This window comes from Rhodamnia argentea, chromosome 6, assembly GCF_020921035.1.
Source record: "Rhodamnia argentea isolate NSW1041297 chromosome 6, ASM2092103v1, whole genome shotgun sequence".
Taxonomy (NCBI): Eukaryota; Viridiplantae; Streptophyta; class Magnoliopsida; order Myrtales; family Myrtaceae; genus Rhodamnia; species Rhodamnia argentea.
Genome location: NC_063155.1, coordinates 19684194 through 19706262, shown reverse-complemented (window position 1 = coordinate 19706262; position 22069 = coordinate 19684194). Strand labels below are relative to the sequence as shown.

The following is a 22069-nucleotide window of genomic DNA, read 5'->3' as shown; positions in this document are numbered from 1 at the left end:
CTGTAATCGTTTAATTACGAATATAGGTAAAATCTGGGTTGAATTTCAGATTCCAGGATTGCATGGTAGGTTTGAGATTCCGAAAAATGGGGTACTAATTCTGCCGTGTAAGCCCCAAATTTCAGAAACTCGGAACCTCTCACCCTTATCCTTATCCACAAGTGAACTTGTGTAGGAAAGTTGTACCGCATAGTCTCATGTTAGGAATTTTTTTTAGTTGATGTTGTGTGTGTTAAGAGACTTTTGTAACTTGTATGTCTGGTAATACACGTTTGATTTTGCAGCACTTGAAAGCTAGGAATTGTAATGTGCTGCTACAGTTTTGTAAATGTGAAGTCAATCTTCTACTCAGCAATTAAGTTGATAATTAATTTTTGCTGGTCAGCTGCTACTTTATAGAGAAAGTACCAAAACCTTTTCATACGACGAGGAAAGGCCCATTTTCATCCCATGCAATCCTTAGATGGCACACTTAAAAGACCACACTTATGGATGACTCTACTTACAAATTTACAATAACAAATTTCCATAGGTATAGATGTTGAGCGATTTTTTTTCTTGCCATCTATGTCAGGCAAGTAAAGAGATCAATTGACCGAATTAATCACATGAAGTTGCCGTAAACTAGTCATTTAAAATTTGACATGTATGTATGCAAACGAGGCGCTAGGCACTGATTTTTTTCATCGGTAAAACACCGGTGTTTTTTTTTTTTTTCTTTGGTCGAAGAACATCATTATTTTTGTTGCGATCGACTAGCAACATCTCATGTTAAAACTTTAACTTTCAAAATAGCGTACGATGGATAGATTCCCACGATTCCTTTATATTTAGATTTGAGCACACATGCCTTCAAATGATTAATCCACACAAAGAATGAAATTATGGCCGAATGGCAAAATACAAAGTCATCGAAGGTTACGCCAACTGGCTTCTTTTGGGCCTAGTCATGCGAGCCCAAAGTGTGACAGATGGGCCCGACAATGACCCTCTACGATGTCAACTTTATTTGGGCTCATATGTGTCAGGCCCTTTCAACACCGCTCTCGGCCCATTAGATTCGTCTTCGTTATTGGATATTTGGAAGCTCATCGTCATCTTCGTCTTCAACCTCTGGACCAGAAATGGCGGGAATCGCCTGCATCGCGAGGCCTTCTCCAATAACTCTGCGCTCGATGGTGACTCTTAGCTTCCACTTCCTCGACCGCGTTCTCTTCGAGCTCGATGTCTCAATCTGCGGAGCTCGCTTTTCTTTTTTGGTTTTTTTTTTCTCCTTCCGTTTCTCTCTCTGAGCCATCCACGCTGATCTCTCTCGCAGAAAGCTCGTCGTGCGGGATGTTGTCGCTCAATTAAATCGACTGGCGAGGAAGGAAGCACGGGAGCCACGCCGAAGTTGATCAAGCTCGCTGTGAGCGGAGTCACGGAGATTCTCAGGGTTTTGTCTCCTATGAAGGACGACAGGTGATTCGATTTCTCTTCGCCCCGGGGCAATGTCGCACGATGCGGTTTAAGTTGTCCTGGCGATGGAGATATGAAGTTCGGACGAGCGGCGAGTTGATAGACAGTTGGGAACGACCGTTCTCGTTATTGATCTTGCTCTTCTGATTGTGTTTTGATTTTCTGCAGTTTGGAGAGTGCGAGTGACGACGAGAAAGATGGGGTTTCTGCTTCCAGTGTCGATGATGTCGTGATGATCCTCACAGCTGATTATGAGAAGGCTTATTTTGTCACCGGTACCTTTACTTCCTTTCTTTTACTCTGTATGCTTACTGTCAACAAACAAAATCATCTGAGTATGCTCCAATATCAAACTTGCTTAGTTGATGGATTACTAATAATCTGAAACGGGTTAGGCATTTCCATGAGAGGAGGTTTATGCTTGTGTGTAAAGATGGTGGTGCTGGTAACCCAACCAAGGTTTTGCGAAGGAATAGAAAATAGGTTGCCCAGATTTTAAATTGTGTAGTTCACAAAGATGAATTGGGAAAAATCATTTGAAAGAATCTGAAGAAGAGACTTACAGGAATTGTCTTTAAAAACTCCTCATCAATCTTGGCGAGTGCTCATTGTCTATTAGCACTTTAGGAAACTGATATTAAAACGTTCTGAGTTTAAGACAGGGTGATAAAACTCATTCTTGCAGTGCCCAAAAGCACTACATAGTCACCCTTTTATATTATACTGACCTCTTTGCTCAAAATAGGAGTTTTTACTTCTGCTATTTACGCTGAAGATTGCATTTTCGAAGATCCAACAATTAGATTCCGGGGTAAGAGAATGATCCTATGCTCTGCAGTTTCTCTTGTTTACATGCCGTTGTTGAATTAATTTAGTGATAGTCACATGTGGAAACTCTTTTTCTGAAGAACTGGTATGATAGAGCCCCTGAAATTTTGGTTCAGTGGTTTACTCCCAACTGGTTAGGATGATCATTTCATAGAGTTTCTTAAATCCATAAAATGCTTTCCACTTGACATTTCAATCCTCTTGTGTATGGGGATTTCATTGATTATATTCTGCTTCTTGGCGACTTGGCTGGTTTCTAATTTTGATCTTGTCATGAATTTAGAGCCTTCCTGCTCATCCCAAACAAAAAAGCCATCCCATCCTGTCACTGTTGCTTCTTTTGGTCCTTTGTAGAACCTGTCTTGATTGATATGCTTATTAAAGCACATCTGATGCACTAATCTTTTCTGGATGAGTCTATCAATTATTCCCAAGAAAGTATTCACAGAGACTCTCAAACTACTAGTCTTGCGGTTTTCTTTTTCTGCAGACATCTTTTTTTCGAAATGAAATGCTAATGAACATGACTAGATTTTGTTTATGTATTTGATCTGTAGCTTTCTTAGCCTTCAAGCTAATTGCAGTCTAGTTTGGCTTTATCTTATTATAGTACAATTTCTGGAGTCTATTATTGCTTGTTTCTAGAAAACTGGATACAATATTTTATCTCGTCCTCCATGCTATTAGCCTTCTGAAGGAACTGAGCTATTGTTAACTATTAATATTTGTGCATACCCACAAAGCTCACATCCTCATGAGAAATCAACTAATTCCTTGGTGTTTGGCTGTTCAGGTAAGGGTCTGTATGAGCGCAACTTGAAATTACTTGTTCCTTTCTTTGACCATCCATCGATTATATTACACAATATACAAAAGGTAGTAACTCTTTGTAATTTCAAATCTGGTTCAGTGATAGACATAACTAGATTATCTTCGTCAACCCACCCACTTTCAGCTTGAACTTGGCATTTCTGTTACCATGAGTGCCGAAGGTAGAATTGAGGGATGGCCACCAATAATTCTCCTATTAGGCTGACTGGTGCACTTTCGTCGGATACCCAGTGCTAGGGGATCCCTTCCTATCTGCGGGATCTTGCAAATGCCATGTGTGACACCATATTTCTGCATGCAGTCACATACACAAACTGGAGAAAATTTAACCCATTAGTGAGAATATTAAACGTTAGTTAAGGAAAAGAACAGATTGCCAAGTTCCATTTTCAGTACAAATAATGATAAATATAGTTCTTTCATAATTCTGTCTCAATGAATTCTCAGGACATGTTATTGCTTGCTAGCATCTGTTTGGAACTTGCTAATGCTCAATGAGGTCAAGTCTGTCTTATGACATGTGAAATTAGTGAAGTTGTTTCACTTGCTGGCTCACATGCGTAAATGAACTCTAGATTCTTCAGATTTGTTTTGTTATTGTTCTGAACCCGGGTTCTTATTTCCCGCTAATTACCTATATCCACAGGGTGATGATGAGACTTACATTTTGGCTAGATGGAAGCTCAGGTACTTCAATCGATTACCGTTTACATCCTCCACTATTTGCTCTTTCCTCTAGGGGATCAGACCTGGGGATAAATTAGGTGGAGCTACTCATGGTGATGGATGGCTTGCTTGATCGATTGGAATGAATATGTATAGTATATTTGTTAACATATCACTGTTGATCAATAGAGTGGCTCACACAATGTCTCAACTTGCAGAACCTACTTAAAACTTCCCTGGAGACCTCTCATTTCGATTGATGGGAAGACTGTTTATGAACTTGATGACAACTTTGTAATGAGCTTCCTTTTTTTTTTTTTGGCTGAAGTCTCATTGTTTGAGTTCATTCTAGGCTGGCAAAATCTTACTTATTGGGAGTGTCGCCTCTTCTGCAGATAGTTAGACATGCTGAAAGTTGGAATGTTTCAGCTCTAGAAGCAATTGGCCAGATTTTTACCCCTAGCTTTGGCAGACCAAATGATTGAGGGTCATTTTTACCTGCAAACTCTTGGAAAGGCTGTATGGCAGCTTATGGCTAGAGAAAGAAACGGTGCCAACTTTGGGGAACAGACTCAAAACAGTTTTACAGTTGACCCTGAAGGGAGGTGTAATTAGAGATAGTTGTCTGAAAATTTAAGTTCAATGACCTTGAAAACCTACTTCTAAATTGCTGTGTGTGCAAAGGATGTGTCCATCCTAACTCATGTGTATATTATTCACTATTGGTTTTGTCAAATTTGTGTTCTCCAAGAAGTATCATGATGAAATGGAACTTACGCCCTTGTTAGTATTCTTTTTGGATTCTCTACTATGTTTGGGTCATCTGAAGTTGTGAACTGCTACATTGTCTTTAATGGGCTTCTTGGTTTAGGCCCATTTTCTTATTCATGTGTTATCTAGTGTGAGAAGCGGGGCGACAGCTGTATTGGTGAAAGAGGATATGGCATGGTCAAACGTAAAAAGTACTTATGATGGTGTCCACCGTCTGCGGTACATCATCGCATCAAATTTTGCTGCCTGAAAGAGATGTTCAGATTAATTATCATCTACACAGAACTAAAAGTGGTCTGAAAGATGCACTTTTTGCTTCCACGTCGACATTTCTTGCCATTATTGTTTTGATATACTCAGGAGCAAATAAGGTTACATGAGAACTTTTGCATTTTGTTACCAGACCCTACCGAACGACAAGATATAGACGATATTCTCATTTTCAGTTTATACAGGTAATCTCTGCGATGCTTAACCCAAAAAAAAAAAAAAAAAACTTTTCACAAGTTTAATATTTATAAATTTTATTGAGATCACCTGGCCTTCATAGATAAACCGTAGGAACGCACATGCATTGACTCTTTGACCTTTAAATCATTGAGATCCCTTGGATCTTTGGTGCATGCAATTGCGCTAGAAAATTGCGTTTCTTGTGGCAGCAGTTCTTCCTCTTAAAAGTCATGGAAGTATCAATGAATCTTGAATTTCTATACATTGAGCAAAATTGACGGTACTTCTCTCTCACTCTCTCTCTTCAAGTTTGACCCCATATGCAGGTTGAGGTCAAGCGCGCGTAAACGTGCTTGACATATGCCGTGCGGTCTATGATGGCCAAAACCATGGGCGGAGATAGGATTCCCATTTCCCTTCGTCTTCTTGAATCCATGTAATCCAGATCTCAGGATCTCCAACTGCCAGTGTTGCACAGTGATGCATGCATCGATGAGCCAACATTCCATGTACTTGTTAGCATTTGAGCTTTGCTTGAGTTGAGTGCATGCAAACCTTTACACTTTTGACCCTCGATGCATGCCGCTCAAAGTTTCACAGGTACCGATCGCATGTACAGTGCTCGGGCTTGTTTTCAAAGTCGTAGCAAAAACGGAATGGAACCACTACACGGGGTTGAACCGGGTAAAAAAAGCTGAGCCAAATCGGAAGCGAACGAGCCGTGCCTCTGAACTTAGAAAAATTCGACGGCGCGGTGATTTGAATTCAAATGTTTACAGAAAGCGAGAAATGCTAGAGCAAAAGGGTTTGTTGTGATTGTGAAAGAGCATAGGCACGACCCCAGGTAATGATGATGAGGGAGCAATGTGGCCGAACACGACAGTTAAAAGAGTATCTTTTGGTGATGAGAGCTCCTACCTTATGCTCTCCCTTTACAAAGCTTTTGTAACAAATAAACAAAAAGGCCGAAAGAAAACAGCAGGCTGACCAATTTTCAATTCACATTGATGATGAAATCCTACTTAGTTTTTATCTTGGGAGCATCCAAAGCGGTGATGGGTGCATGCGGTCATGATTGCAGTAGCTTGGCACTTTTTCCGGGCCCCTTGCGTGGGGGTGGTTTGGCTTTTGGATTTGAAAGATCTTCACCAGTTCATCCTCTTGAGCTGCCCTTTCAAAAGTGCTTACAAAAGGGTCAACTTCAAATTCGATCCTCTCTTTAGTTACTCGTGCTTTTTGCACGATCGATCCTCCTTCGAATCTCTCTTCTTTTTATCTGTATAAACAAGTCGTCCTTTTATGCATTTAGACTATCTAATTAGATCCCGCTAGCATGACGGTGTGACATTGTAACAATAGAATACTAAGCATAAGATTAGAGGTGAGTCCACAATGATTGCTAAATATATTTTTGTCATTTATAACATTTGCAGTTGAGATTGCATCATTATGCTGTTACCATGCTAGTTTTTCAAATTCCATTCGTTAATTTGAGAGCTTTGCCAAGAAAAGCTTAAGATTAGTATCTGAAAGAAGGGTCCAAACGTGGCGTCTCTAGATCCCAAATCCTAACCTCTTCGATGAAGCTAAAAAAAGCTACAGAGATCCAAGTTACAAGGTGGCTATGCAGCAGGAAGCGATCGTCGTATTCACAAGCTCACAGCAGGGCTCTTGTCACAAAACATTAACGATATAAAATCAATTAATCGCCAAAAGAAAAAAAAAAGAAAAACAACAAACAAGAAATCTCAGAGAATCGATTCACTCACTCCTCCAAGCATACACCATCAAAGAGAACCCTCCGTTGCCACTCCCGCTTGACCTTGTGGACGATGAGCAGCAAGAGCTCCTGCTGCTCCCGTCGCTGCTGCCGCTCTCCTCCGCCCACTGCAAGACGCTCGAGCACGAGGGCGACGACGGCGAGAGCGTCGCCGGCTTCTGCGACTTGGCTGGATTTACCAGAGCGGATTTGCTCTTCTTCATCAGCTTCTTCTCCGGCCCGACCATCTCCGGCCATATCACTCCGCATTCGCCCACTTGGAAGACGAACACTCCGTACCCGCAGTTCCCAATCTCGCCCCCGGTGATGTTGCCGACCCAATTCAACACGTCCCAGAAGAAGTCGACCTCGGTGGCGCCGACCGTGATCCTCTCGTTACCTCTGAACTTCCACGCCAGTCTCTTCACCACCAGTCTCGTCTCTCCGTCGACCTTCACTTTCAACACGCCACCGCTGCACTCTATGGCGATCTCGTGCTTGGACCCCAAGAACTGAGCTGTGCAGGCGTAGACCCGGCTGCCGAACACGTGCTCTCGCCGCGACAAGAGCGTCGTGGTTGGCTCGGCGAGCTGTCGAGCCGAGGCCAGCCTGTGCCGCCGACCGGCCTCAGCCTCCAGGTCACCGAGGTAGAACTCTAGTTTGCCATTGCATGTGAGAGAAAGGTAGAAGCGCGCCTCGGGCTCAGCCGAGCCGCGAGCGAACTCTGCCCGAGTGAAGTCCCAGTGGACCTTGATCTTCACGTGGCGGCGGTGGGGGGTCAGGTGTATGGATTTGGACCCGGGTCGGGTCCTGAAGAGAGAGAAGGTTGGAGGTTGGAGGGAGATGGTGAGAGAGAAGAGGTGGGGTGGCGATGAGTGGATGGTGAGCATGTGGGAGGAGGCGGTTCTTGACCAGGTGAGCGTGAGGTGAGTGGGGGAGTCAAGGAGGTGAGTTTGGTATATGGAGGTGATGAGGCTTTGAGGGGACTGGGAGGCCGCGGCGGCGGCGGCGGCCGGTGAGCTCGGATGGCTGAAGCACGCTTGTATCATCGTGCTAAATCTTTGCTCCTCGAGCTCTTCACAGCAATTGGTTTCTTCGTTTTCCTTTAGCTTTCCTGAGATTGTTTAGAGAAGGTGGTGACAACAAGTTGGCTCTTTTGAGTCTCGAGTTTATGCTCTCTTCTTTTTTTCTTGGTGGGCCTTTCTTGCGGAGGTATCTTCGAGTCTCGAGTTGAATTATGACAGTGTATATGACCGCTGTTGGCATCATCATCATCATGTTATCTTCCCCCCAAAATATCATAAAGGAGATGACTTTAAATCGAGCCTTTTCTTCTTTCGTCCTTCTCACGAACTGTCGTCCATCCAATTGGATTTGTAAATTGTTATGGCATTTCACGTATTTTATGGAGAAAGTGTATGCTAAGAGCTTCACACGCGAGTTGTCTATAATGTGGAGAGAGAGGAGCACTACAATGCATGTTTGTGATTGTGTCGTCAAATTTTGATGTGAATTGTCCCAAATCCAATATTATTTAGTACAAGACATTAGATTGTCGTACCACAATGCATTTTTGTCATTATGTTGTCAAATTTTGGTGTGAATTGTCCCAAAATCCAATATTATTTAGTACAAGACATTAGATTGTCGTACCACAATGCATTTTTGTCATTATGTTGTCAAATTTTGGTGTGAATTGTCCCAAAATCCAATTATTATTTAGTACAAGACATTAGATTGCCGTACCACAATGCATTTTTGTCATTATGTTGTCAAATTTTGATGTGAATTGTCCTGAAAACCCAATTTTTCTGAGTGAAAGACATTAGATTGTCGTGTAGACGAAGTCTAGTTATTGTACATTCCATCATTCAAGAAAGTAACGTATCGGTTTGTTAAAGGAAAAAGAAAGAAAAAGAAAAGTGAAGCCATGGTAACAATTACAACCAAGTCAGTAGTTACTGTACATATTCAACCATCCCCTCATGGCTCATCAGCATCATCATCAATCGGTGATCTTTACATATGGAGTTTGATAATGTCTTCCTTAATTTGCGCCATGAAAGGGCTTCAATCTCTCTCTCTCTCTCTCTCAAGTGAGCTGGGTTGCACTGAAACCTCCGAGTCACGGTTGCAGGTAGACTTCTAACATTCCATGTCCAAAGACTACGAAAGCTTAGGAGAAAAGGCTAAACCTTCCTTCTTGCTTGTTTTCTTTCTTGCCCCTTCTTCTTCACCCGTCTTATATTTTAAAGTATTAACGGGGAAATGATAGGGTGCTAGGAGAAAAGATAAAGGCTCAACAAACTTTCGTGTGTGGCTTTTTTTCCCCTCGCGCTCGACTCGGTTGACAGACTTGAGATCCTGACGACCCTATTTTTCAGCAGTGTTAGGTGATGATGATCAGAAGATTGAATTGATAAAGAAAACGCCGAAATATGACATGCACAGACAACGATCTCGTGAAGACACACATCAGCGAAAATTTTGGGGTGGAAGGCAGCGAAGTTCTATTAAATTATGACTTTCTCTGGTATAAGCTATAAGTTTACACGTTCTTATATGTCAAGCGTAGCGGGTGCCCGTACGCTCCACCAAAACTAGGAGCGTCAAAACCGAATCATATACCCGAACCGACCCGAAATTTTCTGCTATTTTCGGCACGGATCTTCTTCGGGTCGGATAATCACTTAACATTCTGGGTATTATAAAGATTTATGGTCATGTTTTGGTTCAGGTGTAAATCGGCAAATCTGGAAGATTGATTTAGCAATGTGAGGCTTAAAAATACACTTATTTTTTGTTATTAAAATACAATTCATGCTAAGATTAAGCATATACTGGCAAATTTAGATAATCCATACACATTGATAACCACGTTATGTGCATTTGATGATATCTAACTACATACGACTTAATTGGTAGTTCTAAGCCTGCAAGGAATGACTTACTTAATTGGTTAGCTGTTTCAACATTAAATGAGAAGTCAAAACCTAACCAATTATATTGTCAAAGCGATATAACAACACCCCGTTCGTGCTTCATGTATTGTCAAATAATTCCTTATTTTCATTTCCAAATTCGAAAATTACAGTACTAAATATTATGTACTTCTGATGCAGATGTCATTAGTAATACGTTTCTAGATCGATTGGATCAACACAAATCTAATCGGAAGGCGAAACGGTGCTGCAGCTAGAACCGGCGGATCGGGTCGACGACGTCGGATTGAGCTCAAATTCGGTAGGCTGAAGCGAAACGGCGTCCCGATCAATACTCACCGCCTTTGGCCGTGACTAACGATGAATTTTGGCCGTTCGAGAATGTCTAGATGGGTTTTCCTATTTTTTTTAGTATTTTTCGGGCTTAATTTTATTTCAGTGGCACTTTTGTAATTTTCCGTTTTTTGATATTTTGTTTCCTAATTGGACTAGGGTTAGGATAACACCCTATAAAAGGTGTTTATTGCGTTTTTGGAAGTACATTATCAATAATATTCACAGAATTTTCGAGATTTCTCTCCTTTAGCAAGGATTTCTTGCGTTATTCGCCGAACGCCGCGTCGGGTGGTATTAGAGCCTATGGCGACCGGCGGTGGTCTTCGTGACGATGTTCAGGAGACCGGAGCCCCAATCCTTGGGGACGACGCGCTGCAACGTTTGGAGCAGCGTTTAATGGAACGCATAGATCAACGATTTGATCAAGGCCTTCGTCGTTTCGAAGAGCGATTTGACGAGATAGCAGATCGATTCGAGGGTCTCGGCGTTGATGTGAATCGGAATCGGCGGCATGGCAGAAGGCCGGGTGCAGATTTTGCTCGCGGTGACCCTGTCGATAGGCCTGTTCCTGTTCGCGAGCGGGATAATCCTCTTTATTCAGAGAGTTCGGAAGAAGAGGAGACCGAAGTTTCGGATGAAGAACGTGATGATTATGCAAACCGGAACAATTATGGAGACAATCGAAGGGGACGTTACAACGATCGTGGAAGAAGAGACGGCAGGCGACGCTATGACGATCGTGAAGGTAACGACTTTAAACTAAAAGTCGATATCCCTTTTTTTAATGGAGGTCCGGGAATAGAGGAATTTCCGGATTGGGTTGCTGATATAGATAAATTCTTCGATTATATGGAAACCCCTAGTGAGAAAAGGGTGCGATTAGTAGCCTGTAGATTGAAGGGGGGTGCGTCCGCATGGTGGGAGAGATTGCAGCATAGGAGAGAGAGAGAAGGAAAAGAGCGAGTTCGAACTTGGCGGAGGATGAGAAGATTGCTAAAGCGGGAGTTCCTTCCTCCCGATTATGAGCGCATCATGTTCCAGCAATATCAACGTTGCCAGCAAGGTAATCGGTCCGTACATGAGTACACGGCAGAATTTATGAGGTTGGCGGAGCGGAATAACCTGTCGGAGACGGAGGGGCAACAGGTGGCCGGATATCTCGATGGGTTGAAGCCCTTCATTCGAGATAAGATTGGAGTACAGTTTTTGCGGAATCTGTCCCAAGCGAAGAACATGGCGATGAAAGCAGAGATGATGCAGCAAGAACGAGGAAAGAGGGGCTACGAGAACTATAGAGGTAGCGGTTCGAACAGTTCCGTAGAGAAAATCGGCTTCAACAATCGCTATAACACGTAACGGAGTCGAGATGATAAGGCGGTGGAGAAGCGCCCTATGAACGAGGCGAGGGATAAGGGAACGCAACCGCAGAAATCTGCGAACCCAAATCCTTACGCTAAACCAGCGGGGATAAAGTGCTACAGGTGTAATCAACCCGGGCACAAATCTAATGAATGCCCTCAGAGAAAGACAGTTAATGTGGCAGCGAGGGAAGAGGAGGAAGATGAATATTGTTGTGAACCGGATGGCGACGAGGATGATTTTGAAGAAGAGGAAGAGGAGGTGAATTGTGTTGTGCGCGGGATGATGTTAGCCCCAAAACAGGAGGATGATTCGCAATGACATCGGTTATTCCGAACCGGATGTACCATTCCCGGGAAAAATCTTCGCTGTGGTCATTGACAAGTGGGAGCATGGAGAACATTATCGGGAAAGAGGCAGTGAAGAAGCTAGGCATACCCGTGGAGAAGCATCCTAACCCATACACGTTAGGATGGATTAAATCTGGAGCGCATAAAGATTCGGTGACTCGAGCGATGTAAAATTCCATTCTCTATTGGTAAATATCATGATGAATTGTATTGTGATGTGGTAGACATGGATGTATGTCACGTGTTATTTGGGAGGCCGTGGCAATTTGATGTAGATGCTCAACATTCGGGGAGGAGCAATCAGTATAATCTTGTGAAGGATGGTGTGAAGTATACATTGCTGCCACTAAAGAACAAAAGCAAACAAGTTGCCGGAAGTAATTTCCTTACCCTTACAAGGAAATTTGACTCCGAAATTAAGGAGACTAGGGAGATTCATGTTTTGATAGTAAAGCAGGCAATTGAGGCAGAAGCTTAACAACAAGTAGAGGAGCAACCTGAATCGCTTAGACATTTATTGAAGGAATTTAGCGAGTTGATGCCCGAGGAGATTCCGGACGGGTTGCCTCCTATGCGCGATATTCAGCACCACATAGACTTAATTCCTGGTGCTAGTCTGCCTAACCTACCGCACTACAGGATGAGTCCAAAGGAGAGCGAGATTCTAAAGGAGAAGGTGGAGGAATTGCTGCGAAAGGGGCATATTCAGAATAGTATGAGCCCATGTGCTGTTCCCGCCCTGTTAACTCCTAAGAAAGATGGGAGTTGGAGGATGTGTGTAGATAGCAGAGCCATCAACAAGATAACCGTGGGCTACAAGTTTCCTATTCCAAGATTGGATGACATGCTGGATAGGTTACATGGCGCTAAGTGGTTCTCGAAGCTGGATTTGAAGAACGAGATATCATCAGATTCGTATTCGGCCTGGCGATGAGTGGAAGACAGCTTTCAAGACAAAAGAGGGGCTGTACGAGTGGTTGGTGATGCCGTTTGGGCTTTCTAATGCTCCAAGCACTTTCATGAGGCTTATGAATCAGGTTTTGAAATCTTTTATTGGCAAATTTGTCGTAGTTTATTTTGATGATATCTTGATTTATAGTAGAACCGAGGAGGAGCATTTAATGCATTTGAGGGAGGTGTTGACAGCTTTGCGGATCAATAAGCTGTATGTAAATCTTAAGAAGTGCAGTTTTCTGACTAATAAGTTGTTATTCTTGGGATTTATTATTACCGCCGAGGGAATAGAGGTGGATGAGGCGAAAGTTAGAGCAATAAGAGAGTGGCCAGCTCCTAAAACCGTTTCTGAAGTTAGGAGTTTCCATGGGTTGGCTACCTTTTATAGGCGTTTCATTAAAAATTTCAGTACTATTGCGGCCCCAATTACAGAGTGTATGAAGAAAGGGAAATTTGTATGGGGGGAGGAAGCCGAGAGTAGTTTTGCTGTTCTGAAGGAAAAGTTATGTACTGCGCCTGTTCTGTCTTTACCCGATTTTGATAAACTGTTTGAAGTGGACTGTGATGCTAGTGGAGTGGGCATAGGAGCTGTTTTATCTCAAGAGCGCAAACCAATTTGCTATTTCGGTGAGAAGCTTAGCGACGCGAGACAGAAGTGGAGTACTTATGACAAAGAATTTTATTCTGTCGTAAGGGCGTTGAAGACCCGGGAGCATTATCTGGTTGGAAAAGAATTCGTGCTATATTCCGATCATGAAGCTTTGAAGTATCCGAATAGTCAAAAGAGAATTAGCAAAGACATGCACGCGCGTTGGTGTCAATTCTTGCAAAAATTTCCTTTCAGATTACAACACAAGTCGGGTGTGCGGAATGTAGTAGCTGATGCGTTGAGTAGAAGGGCTGGCTTGCTGATTACGTTAAGCCAAGACATCCTGGGATTCGAGCAACCGAAAGACTGTTATGCAGGCGATGATGACTTTGGACAGATTTGGGGGTCATGTGCTGTTGGGCAACCTGTGCAAGAATTCTATGCCATGGATGGCTATCTGATGCGAGGTAATCAGCTTTGCCTTCCTCGGACCTCATTACGAGAGAAGGTAATTCGTGATTTACATGAAGGAGGTTTAGCTGCACATCCGGGACGTGACAAAACTATTGCTGCCGTTAGGGAGCGATTTTACCGGCCCCAGTTGCGTAGAGACGTCGGCAGGTACGTGCAAAAATGTTATGTTTGTCAAACTGCTAAGGGGCAATCTAAGAATACAGGTCTATACATGCCTTTACCTGTTCCCGACAATATATGGGAAGATCTGTCTATGGATTTTGTGCTTGGTTTGCCACGAACCCAAAGAGGCGTAGATTCTGTTTTTGTTGTGGTAGACAGATTTTCCAAGATGGCACACTTCATTCCTTGTAGGAAAACGTCCGATGCAGTAAGTGTGGCTAGATTATTTTTCAAAGAAGTGGTTCGCTTGCATGGAGTGCCTAAATCTATTACTTCTGATAGAGACAGTAAGTTTCTGGGGCATTTTTGGAGGACTTTGTGGAAGCTCTTTGACGCTTCTTTGAATTTTAGTAGCACAGCACATCCGCAGATCGATGGTCAGACAGAGGTGGTCAATAGAACTCTGGGCAATTTGATTCGAAGCATCTGTGGAGACAAGCCGAAATAGTGGGATATTGCTTTATCTCGGGCCGAGTTTGCTTATAATAATGCAGTCCATAGTTCTATTGGCGGATCGCCTTTTTCTGTTGTTTATACAAAGGCGCCTCAGCATACTCTAGATTTGATATAGTTGCCTAAGCAAACAGATAAGAGTGTTGCGGCGGATCATATGGCTAAATAGATTGTAGAAGTGCATCATGAAGTCAAGCGGAAGCTGGAGGAAGCTAATAAGAAGTATAAGGCAGCCGCAGATAAGCACAAGCGAAAGCATGTGTTTGAGGTAGGTGATCGTGTTATGGTGTTTCTTCGTAAGGAGCGGTTACCAGCTGGATCTTACAACAAATTGCAGCAGAAGAAGTACGGGCCTTTTACTGTCAGTAGAAGAATCAATGATAATGCTTATGTCATAGACCTTCCACATAGCATGGGCATATCCAACACTTTTAATGTTGCTGATTTGTCGCCATTCCATGAGTCAACCGAGCCGATGTATCCGGATTCTGATTCTAACTCGAGGACGAGTTTTTCTCAAGTAGAGGAGAATGATGCGGATGTCATTAGTAATACGTTTCTAGATCGATTGGATCAACACAAATCTAATCGGAAGGCGAAACGGTGCTGCAGCTAGAACCGGCGGATCAGGTCGACGACGTCGGATTGAGCTCAAATTCGGTAGGCTGAAGCGAAACGGCGTCCCGATCAATACTCACCGCCTTTGGCCGTGACTAACGATGAATTTTGGCCGTTCGAGAATGTCTAGATGGGTTTTCCTATTTTTTTTAGTATTTTTCGGGCTTAATTTTATTTCAGTGGCACTTTTGTAATTTTCCGTTTTTTGATATTTTGTTTCCTAATTGGACTAGGGTTAGGATAACACCCTATAAAAGGTGTTTATCGCGTTTTTGGAAGTACATTATCAATAATATTCACAGAATTTTCGAGATTTCTCTCCTTTAGCAAGGATTTCTTGCGTTATTCGCTGAACGCTGCGTCAACTTCAATTTTCAACGATTATTTTTCAGTTTATTAGACAAGTGGCGAGTTTATTTGCCTCTATATGCTATCCAACAACTAAATTTGTATGCCATTTTTCATCTTGTTTGCGTGTAAGATGATATTTTGCAAATAATTAATAATAAAAGAAACCGAAACCCGACCCGCATAGACCCGACATATTGGGTTATATTTCTCTGATATTTCGAGTTGGGTCAAGCACATTCCTACAAGAGTTTCGGGTCAAGTCGATATCATATAAACCCGACACAATCCGTTGTAAATGAGTTCCTGGCTTAGGTGAGTTCAATTCATTATGGACTCATCGTATCCAAGAGTGAAATGTGTGAACTCGTACCTTAGGATATATATCTTTACTGCAGGTATTGCAAACTAATCTAACATGTTAATTTTTAGTTAAGTACATTGCCAATTTCTGTTTGAAAAATTCACCATTTCTTACTCTGAGTAAAAATTATGAACTTCTACTACAAAGTAAGTACCAACTCTTACTAGATTAATTTCGTAGTATTTATGTCCCACTAGCTTATCAACTTTAATGTGAAGGATAGCGATCTTCTGAAATTACGAGGTAAATTTAGCCCTCTCCAAAGGACACGTGAGCACTTGAACATTCAATATGCCGGAAATGCTCTTTTCTCTCATTTTTCCTAAGTAGCACCGATACCGACACCGATACCGACACGCGACACGACACGACACGCCGATACGTCATTTCTCAAAAATAGAAAAATCCGACACGTCGGGGACACGTTATATTAAATATTTTTTTTAAATATAAAAAAATAAATAAAGCCAAAATAGGTATTATATGCACTGATTTTAATCGTAGATGGCGAGCTTTCACTTACGTCAACAATTCGACAAACTCAAGAATTGTAAAAAATAGAAAGATATCGTATTCTGGAAAACTTAAAAGCATGGCACCATAAAATGATACCAAACGAGATTAGAAGGTTTTATCTTTCATAAAAGATCTGAAAGTTAGCATTGCCGAGTAGTTAAGGTTAAATTTTTAGAAGATGGGTCAGTCCCACAACTCGGAGAGAAGGAAAGGGAAAAACGACAACGGGGGTCGCAGTTCTATCATATCTAGGGTTCCAAAGTCCAAACTGTTGTTATTAAGTTTTTTCTCTTTTTTAATGAACTTCACATGTCCGACACGCCGAACTCGGGTGTCGGCAGAGTGTCGACCCCATTGACCAAGTGTCGAAATGCCGATACGCGGTCAACGCGACCGACACGGGTGTCGGGAGGTGTCGGACGGGTGTCGGTGTCGGACACGGTGTCGGACACGACACTCTCACTTAGGAGGAGTGTCGGTGCTACATAGCATTTTTCTCGTTCAGTCTTCAGTTTTTCTTTTCCTCCTTTTCCTTCCATTTTCTTCTTCACCAGATCAGCCACAGTATGATCTTTGATGAAGTACTCACATAACCGCTTCAACAGGACTATTTACTTACTTAAAAGGTACAAGCTTTTTAATTCCATAATGTATTGTGTTTACCTAAAGAAGGAAAATGTGACTGATTTCCATTTCCGATCTTTTGGAACTAGGGATCACAAGGTCAGTTTCCTCAAGTTTTAAATTGTAGAGTATTAGGGATCGACCTCGATCCCTAAACAAAAATATCATTTGCATTATCCACATATGTATTACGTCTAGATTTTATGATACATTCCATTGCATTACAGGACTAACCCATGTTACAGGGAAGAAGAGGCAAGGTTAATGCTTTTATCCGTTCCTTGAGGGCCTGAACTCCTGGAGCGTTAAGTTTATGACTCAATTGGTTAGATGGACTCAATTAATAAAACGTCAACACCGGCCGTGCCACGTAGGATGGCTGGCATCCACATCGGCATTTCAAGTCTAAATTGGCCGGATGACCTCAATTGACAAAATGTGAAAAGATTTATAACTCAATTGACACAATTAAAAGGGGAATAAGAATACTACAAATGCCATAACTTTTGTATGATGCTTACTTGAGTTTTATAACTTTTTTTTTCCACAACTTGAGTGCTATAACTTATTAAAAATATTTACTTAAGTGCCATAACTTTCAATCGATCACTTAAGCGCTAATTTTTTTTGGAAAAATGTCCACCCAAGTGTCGAAAACCCGACCTGGATTTGTACTTGTGGAGAATGTTTATAAAAAGTTATGATACTCAAGTGATCAATTAAAAAGTTATATTGCACTCAAGTGAAAGATTGAAACGTTATGGCACTCAAGTGAGCATCGTACATAAGTTGTTGCACTCAAGTGAGTGCCATACATAAGTTATAGCACTTAAGTAAATACTGTACGAAAGTTATGACACTAATGGTGTTCGTATTTCACTAAAAAATTTATGACTGAACTGCAAAAATGCAGTAGGTTTAGGGTTTTTTGGATAATTTTTCCTGCATTCAATTCCCTTGAGTATAAAATTATAAAACCTACTGAATTCTTAAATGAAGTTGGGTTTTTTTTTTTCCCTCTCTATAGGGGTTGTTTCTATCTATCTTTTTCTTTGTTTTTGTCTTTCCCTTTTGGTGAATCCCAATTCTAATCTCGAGTAATCCTTTTGAAGGAATTCTAGAGAGGAAAGTGAGAATAAGAACGTGGAGAGTGAGAGGGAGAGGGTCGGCCGAATGGCTAGGAAGCACCGACACTCTTCGGGGACCTCCATGTTGTATTGTGTCCAACACTATCAGACACTCTTCAAATGCGAACGACGCATAATTAGCGCTTCGTACACGCTAGCAACACGATAGTCCAGCATCTCGATAGGCTATTTCGACATGTACGGATCAATTTTAAGCATTTTCATAAATTAGGGGTGAAAATATAAATTTATCAAAAATCTATATATTTAAGTCATATACTCAGTCACCCTAAAATTAAAATACCAAGCTAGCCCAAAAAAAGAAAAATCTAATCACGAATCCTAAAAAAAGAAGAAAATGAAACTCGCCGCCGATATTTTTATATATACATAATAATTTATATATAAAAATATACATTTAATATATAACGTGTTTCAATGTAAGGAAATTTTTTATTTTTGAAAATGACGTGTCGGCATATTGTATTGTGTTGTGTGTCGATGTCGGTCCTACTTAGCGGAATGGTAAAAGAGAAGGAGAGAGAGCGTGTCTCTTGGTTTTCTCACTTTGCATGAAATTTCATTGGTTAAAATGGGTGGCATACAATCATTTTTGGCGTGCGTTTGGCAATGTTTCTGTTTTTTGGAATAATTTTTTAGCAGAAATGATTTTCTCTAATTTTGTTTACGAGAACAATTTCTGAGTAGAAAAACGCATTTGGTAACCGCATAAAATCTATATTACCAAAATAGAAAAAACAACATAAATGCATTAGGTATGAGCCTAAAAATTTCTGTTCCCGAATTTTTTATTTAATCATTAAAATGTCAATGGAGTCGTCTGGGACCAGCGAGCTGCGGCGATCAACGGAAGCGACGGCGGCTATCGGAGACCGGCGGCGTGGGCGGTGAACTCGTGGTTGTAAAGACGAGCATTAGGTTATAATGAGTTTGTTTTTTTCTAAAATGACATTATTGTTTTTTTGTTCCCAAAAACAGAGAACCTATATTTTTTTACTTCTTATTTCTGTTCTCGGGAACAAAAAATCAATATATATTTCCAAACGGGTTTCTATTTCAAAAAATAAAAAAAATGAAAAATAGAGAATAAAAAACGTTAACCACCGCGCCCTTCCTATCCTTCATACTGGGGTCTTTAACTTGAGCAAGATTGAAAAACCTATTCCATTTTATGGTAACATTCCGATAAAAATCAGGTGCTTTGGGTAAAGTGGATTCATCTTAACCATCAATTTTGTTGCTGATGTGTTGATCATTTAAGGTTTAAATCCATAATATAGAAGAAATCTATTAACCATTACATGAGTAGCTTATCAACTATTTACATTTACTGTGGAAAGGTACCAAAAAAATTCGTAAACATATTACATTGGTGCAAATTTAGTCTTAAACTTTTCAATTATGCCAATTTAGTCATAAATCTTTTGCTTTTGTATCAAGTGGTGAAATTGTCATTTCTTTGGTAAGACAAACGACTAACCGTGAGGATTTGCTTCCATCCGATGAAGTCATTGGTGATGTTGAAGAGAAATTAAAAGGGGCTTGGAAAGAGATTTGAGATACCATATCTCCAAATTTCATCCATACTGAAGGGAACGCATTCTCATTACAAACGTAGTGGATTACACGGAAATAACATACCCAAAATATATTTGAATTACTGATCGGAGAAGTATATTACGCAAGGAGCATATCTCGATTTCAAGGATTAGATGTTCCAGTGCGAGAGTACGCGCGTTCGTCCTTCCTTGAAGACTATAGGGAGAGAAGCGTTCCGTCGTCTGTTCTTTTCTTCTGTAGAAAAGAACGTCGTTCATGTTCTCATGGAACCGACATGAGAAATGTTCTTTTTTAACGTTCTCTTCCAAGAAGCTGTCAAGGACAGTTCCTTAAGGAAGGCTAGGGACTTGGGCCGGGTTAGCCCAGCATGGGCGGCCCACAACCCATCTATAAAACCGAACACATACAAGTCATATAATCGCAGTCTTTGCGGTGTAGAATTCATATTTGAGCTGATTTGGGTAGATCGAAACTTTTGAGTTTTTGTATCCGAGAGAAGCAATAATGAATCATTGACGGAAGCTTAAATGATAATTTTTGGATATATATCAATGCTAAAGTTTGTGTAAACAGATGATACACAGCTCTCGATTTCCCTCCAAATTCAAAGTACAAAAAGTCCTGGTTGTTTATTTGTTTGCTCTTCCAATTCTCTAGATATTAGTGCGATTCTGAGGGCCTCCTGCAAATGTCTAAGCATTGATCCGCACAGACTTTAGCCTTTTTTGCATCTGCATACGATCAAAAGCATGGTCAGAAACTCAGCGGCAGCATCATTCAGAGTTAGAAATGTTCAGTGAATCTAGTACATGTACTCGAATGAATAAACGCCGTTGTATTTCATGCAGTCCATATAAGACCCACATGAAACCCGTCTTTTTCTACAATGCAAATTAAATTTAGTACATAATACATTTGCAATTCTCTCGTAAGAATATCTCATATTGGATGAATGGAAATTTTTAAATCATGTGATGTGGCACATTGTAGTATGCCTCATACTAAGGAATTGGTGTTGTCCTTCGTCAATTGTGCAATGGGATAGTGGTCGATTTATAATTGTGAGGGAAAATCTCACGTTTTGAGCTATCTTTTGGAGTGAGAGAGGCCCGATATCACTCAACACTAGTATCGAAGCTTAAATTACTAATAAGTTTGGACCAAATCGTCACTCAAAGAGGGTTGTTGATACTCCAAACTAAGCCCGATATGTGAAGGTGAAATTGTTGGAGTTATAGTATTTGAGGTGAGAGAGGCTTGAAATCGCCCAACACAAAGCGTCAAGAACAGTAAAAAATCAAACTTGATTTTTACTGTACCTGTTTAACTTGATTTTAGCTTAGACAAAATGGTTTCCTAGTCACGTGTGGCGCTAGGCTCAATCTATCACAATGGCAATTGACTAATAAGCTTAGACAAAATGGTTTCCTAGCAACCTTGTCTTATTGGTAGGACCAAAACGTTATCGTTGTTAATATAATTCCATCAAATTATAAGGCGGAAACTGTCAATATGACTTTGGAAATATATAGGTCATCGATGCATCCGTTTAGTCCCAATATAGATGAGTTCTGCATAGATTCAAGCCGATGCACTAGACCTGATCACCTAGGGTTTGAAGATGAGTTTCCATGGATACCTGTATCATCGTCCAAGCATGTCTCCGTCACGCAGTCGAGATCACATTGGTCGATCGGGGCCGGATCTGGAAACGTGTCCTCGCATTCCTTCAAGCAGTCATGGAAGCAAGACAAAGGTAGCGCAGTGCGGCCATTGGCGCAGGACAAAACGCAATGCGATACGCAGTCGGTGGACTGACCTTCTTGGGAGGACACACTGAGTAGCATCATCATCAAGAACAGAATCATTATCTTGTTGAAAGGTTTAATTTCCATCTCTATCACACTCGTCGACCCTGTTTTGTGCTGTTGTTGTCGAGTTTATGTTAAACTGGGAGCAAGCATTTGTAGCAACATATATACAGGGATTTCTATGTGTATGTGTATAAGCATTAATTGTTCGGTTTCCTCTTGCTATGAAATGTAACAACAATAGGAAAAAAGGGTTCACCGTGTCATTTAATAAGGTAAGCTTAGTGTAGCTTAGGTTGATTTCTTGAATAATGCTAACATAACAGTCGCCGTTACTATTGGAAGTAACGGTGGCATGTAGGCCACGAGTTGTGATGAAAAGAAAAGGGCAACTAGCCGGTTACATATTGTAGAATTTAAGTGCTTTCAATTCTTTATATCAAGATGGCTTTTTTTTTTTATTTCTTTATGTATATGAAGATTGTGTCTAAAGTCTTTGTCTTTGTTGGAAGATATGTGATAATTTCATGAGCACGTTTTATGCATTGGAAACACCCACGTGACAATTCTACGTGCAGAAGCAAATCAATCATAAATTGATAGTTTTTAAAATTTAATTGAAAAAATTGGTTGTAATGCATATCAAGCAAAATAATGTGAAAAAGTGATTGGTTTGTTTCACCGCGATATCAATTGTG

The 22069-nt window shown here is 41.1% G+C and overlaps 2 protein-coding genes across 5 annotated transcripts; one reads left to right on the top strand and one right to left on the bottom strand.

Moving 5' to 3' along the window:
- Nucleotides 1-529: 529 nt before the first annotated feature.
- Nucleotides 530-4324, top strand: LOC115734382. Of its 4 annotated transcripts, none has more exons than XM_048280787.1 (8): nt 530-1178; nt 1319-1461; nt 1627-1793; nt 2204-2269; nt 3080-3162; nt 3764-3804; nt 4002-4084; nt 4183-4324. In XM_048280787.1, the coding sequence occupies exons 1-8, from the start codon at nt 1125-1127 to the stop codon at nt 4266-4268; spliced, it is 723 nt and encodes a 240-aa protein (XP_048136744.1). In that variant the 5' UTR covers nt 530-1124; the 3' UTR covers nt 4269-4324. The 4 variants fall into 4 exon arrangements, with proteins under 4 accessions (XP_048136744.1, XP_030520991.1, XP_048136742.1 ...); XM_030665131.2 differs by having other exon boundaries at nt 532-1178; nt 1627-1733; XM_048280785.1 differs by having other exon boundaries at nt 532-1178; nt 4002-4080; nt 4179-4324.
- A 2441-nt stretch (nt 4325-6765) lies between these two features.
- Nucleotides 6766-7812, bottom strand: LOC115734364. The gene has a single exon (XM_030665112.2). The coding sequence runs from the start codon at nt 7810-7812 to the stop codon at nt 6766-6768; it is 1047 nt and encodes a 348-aa protein (XP_030520972.2).
- Between the last annotated feature and the right edge of the window lie 14257 nt (nt 7813-22069).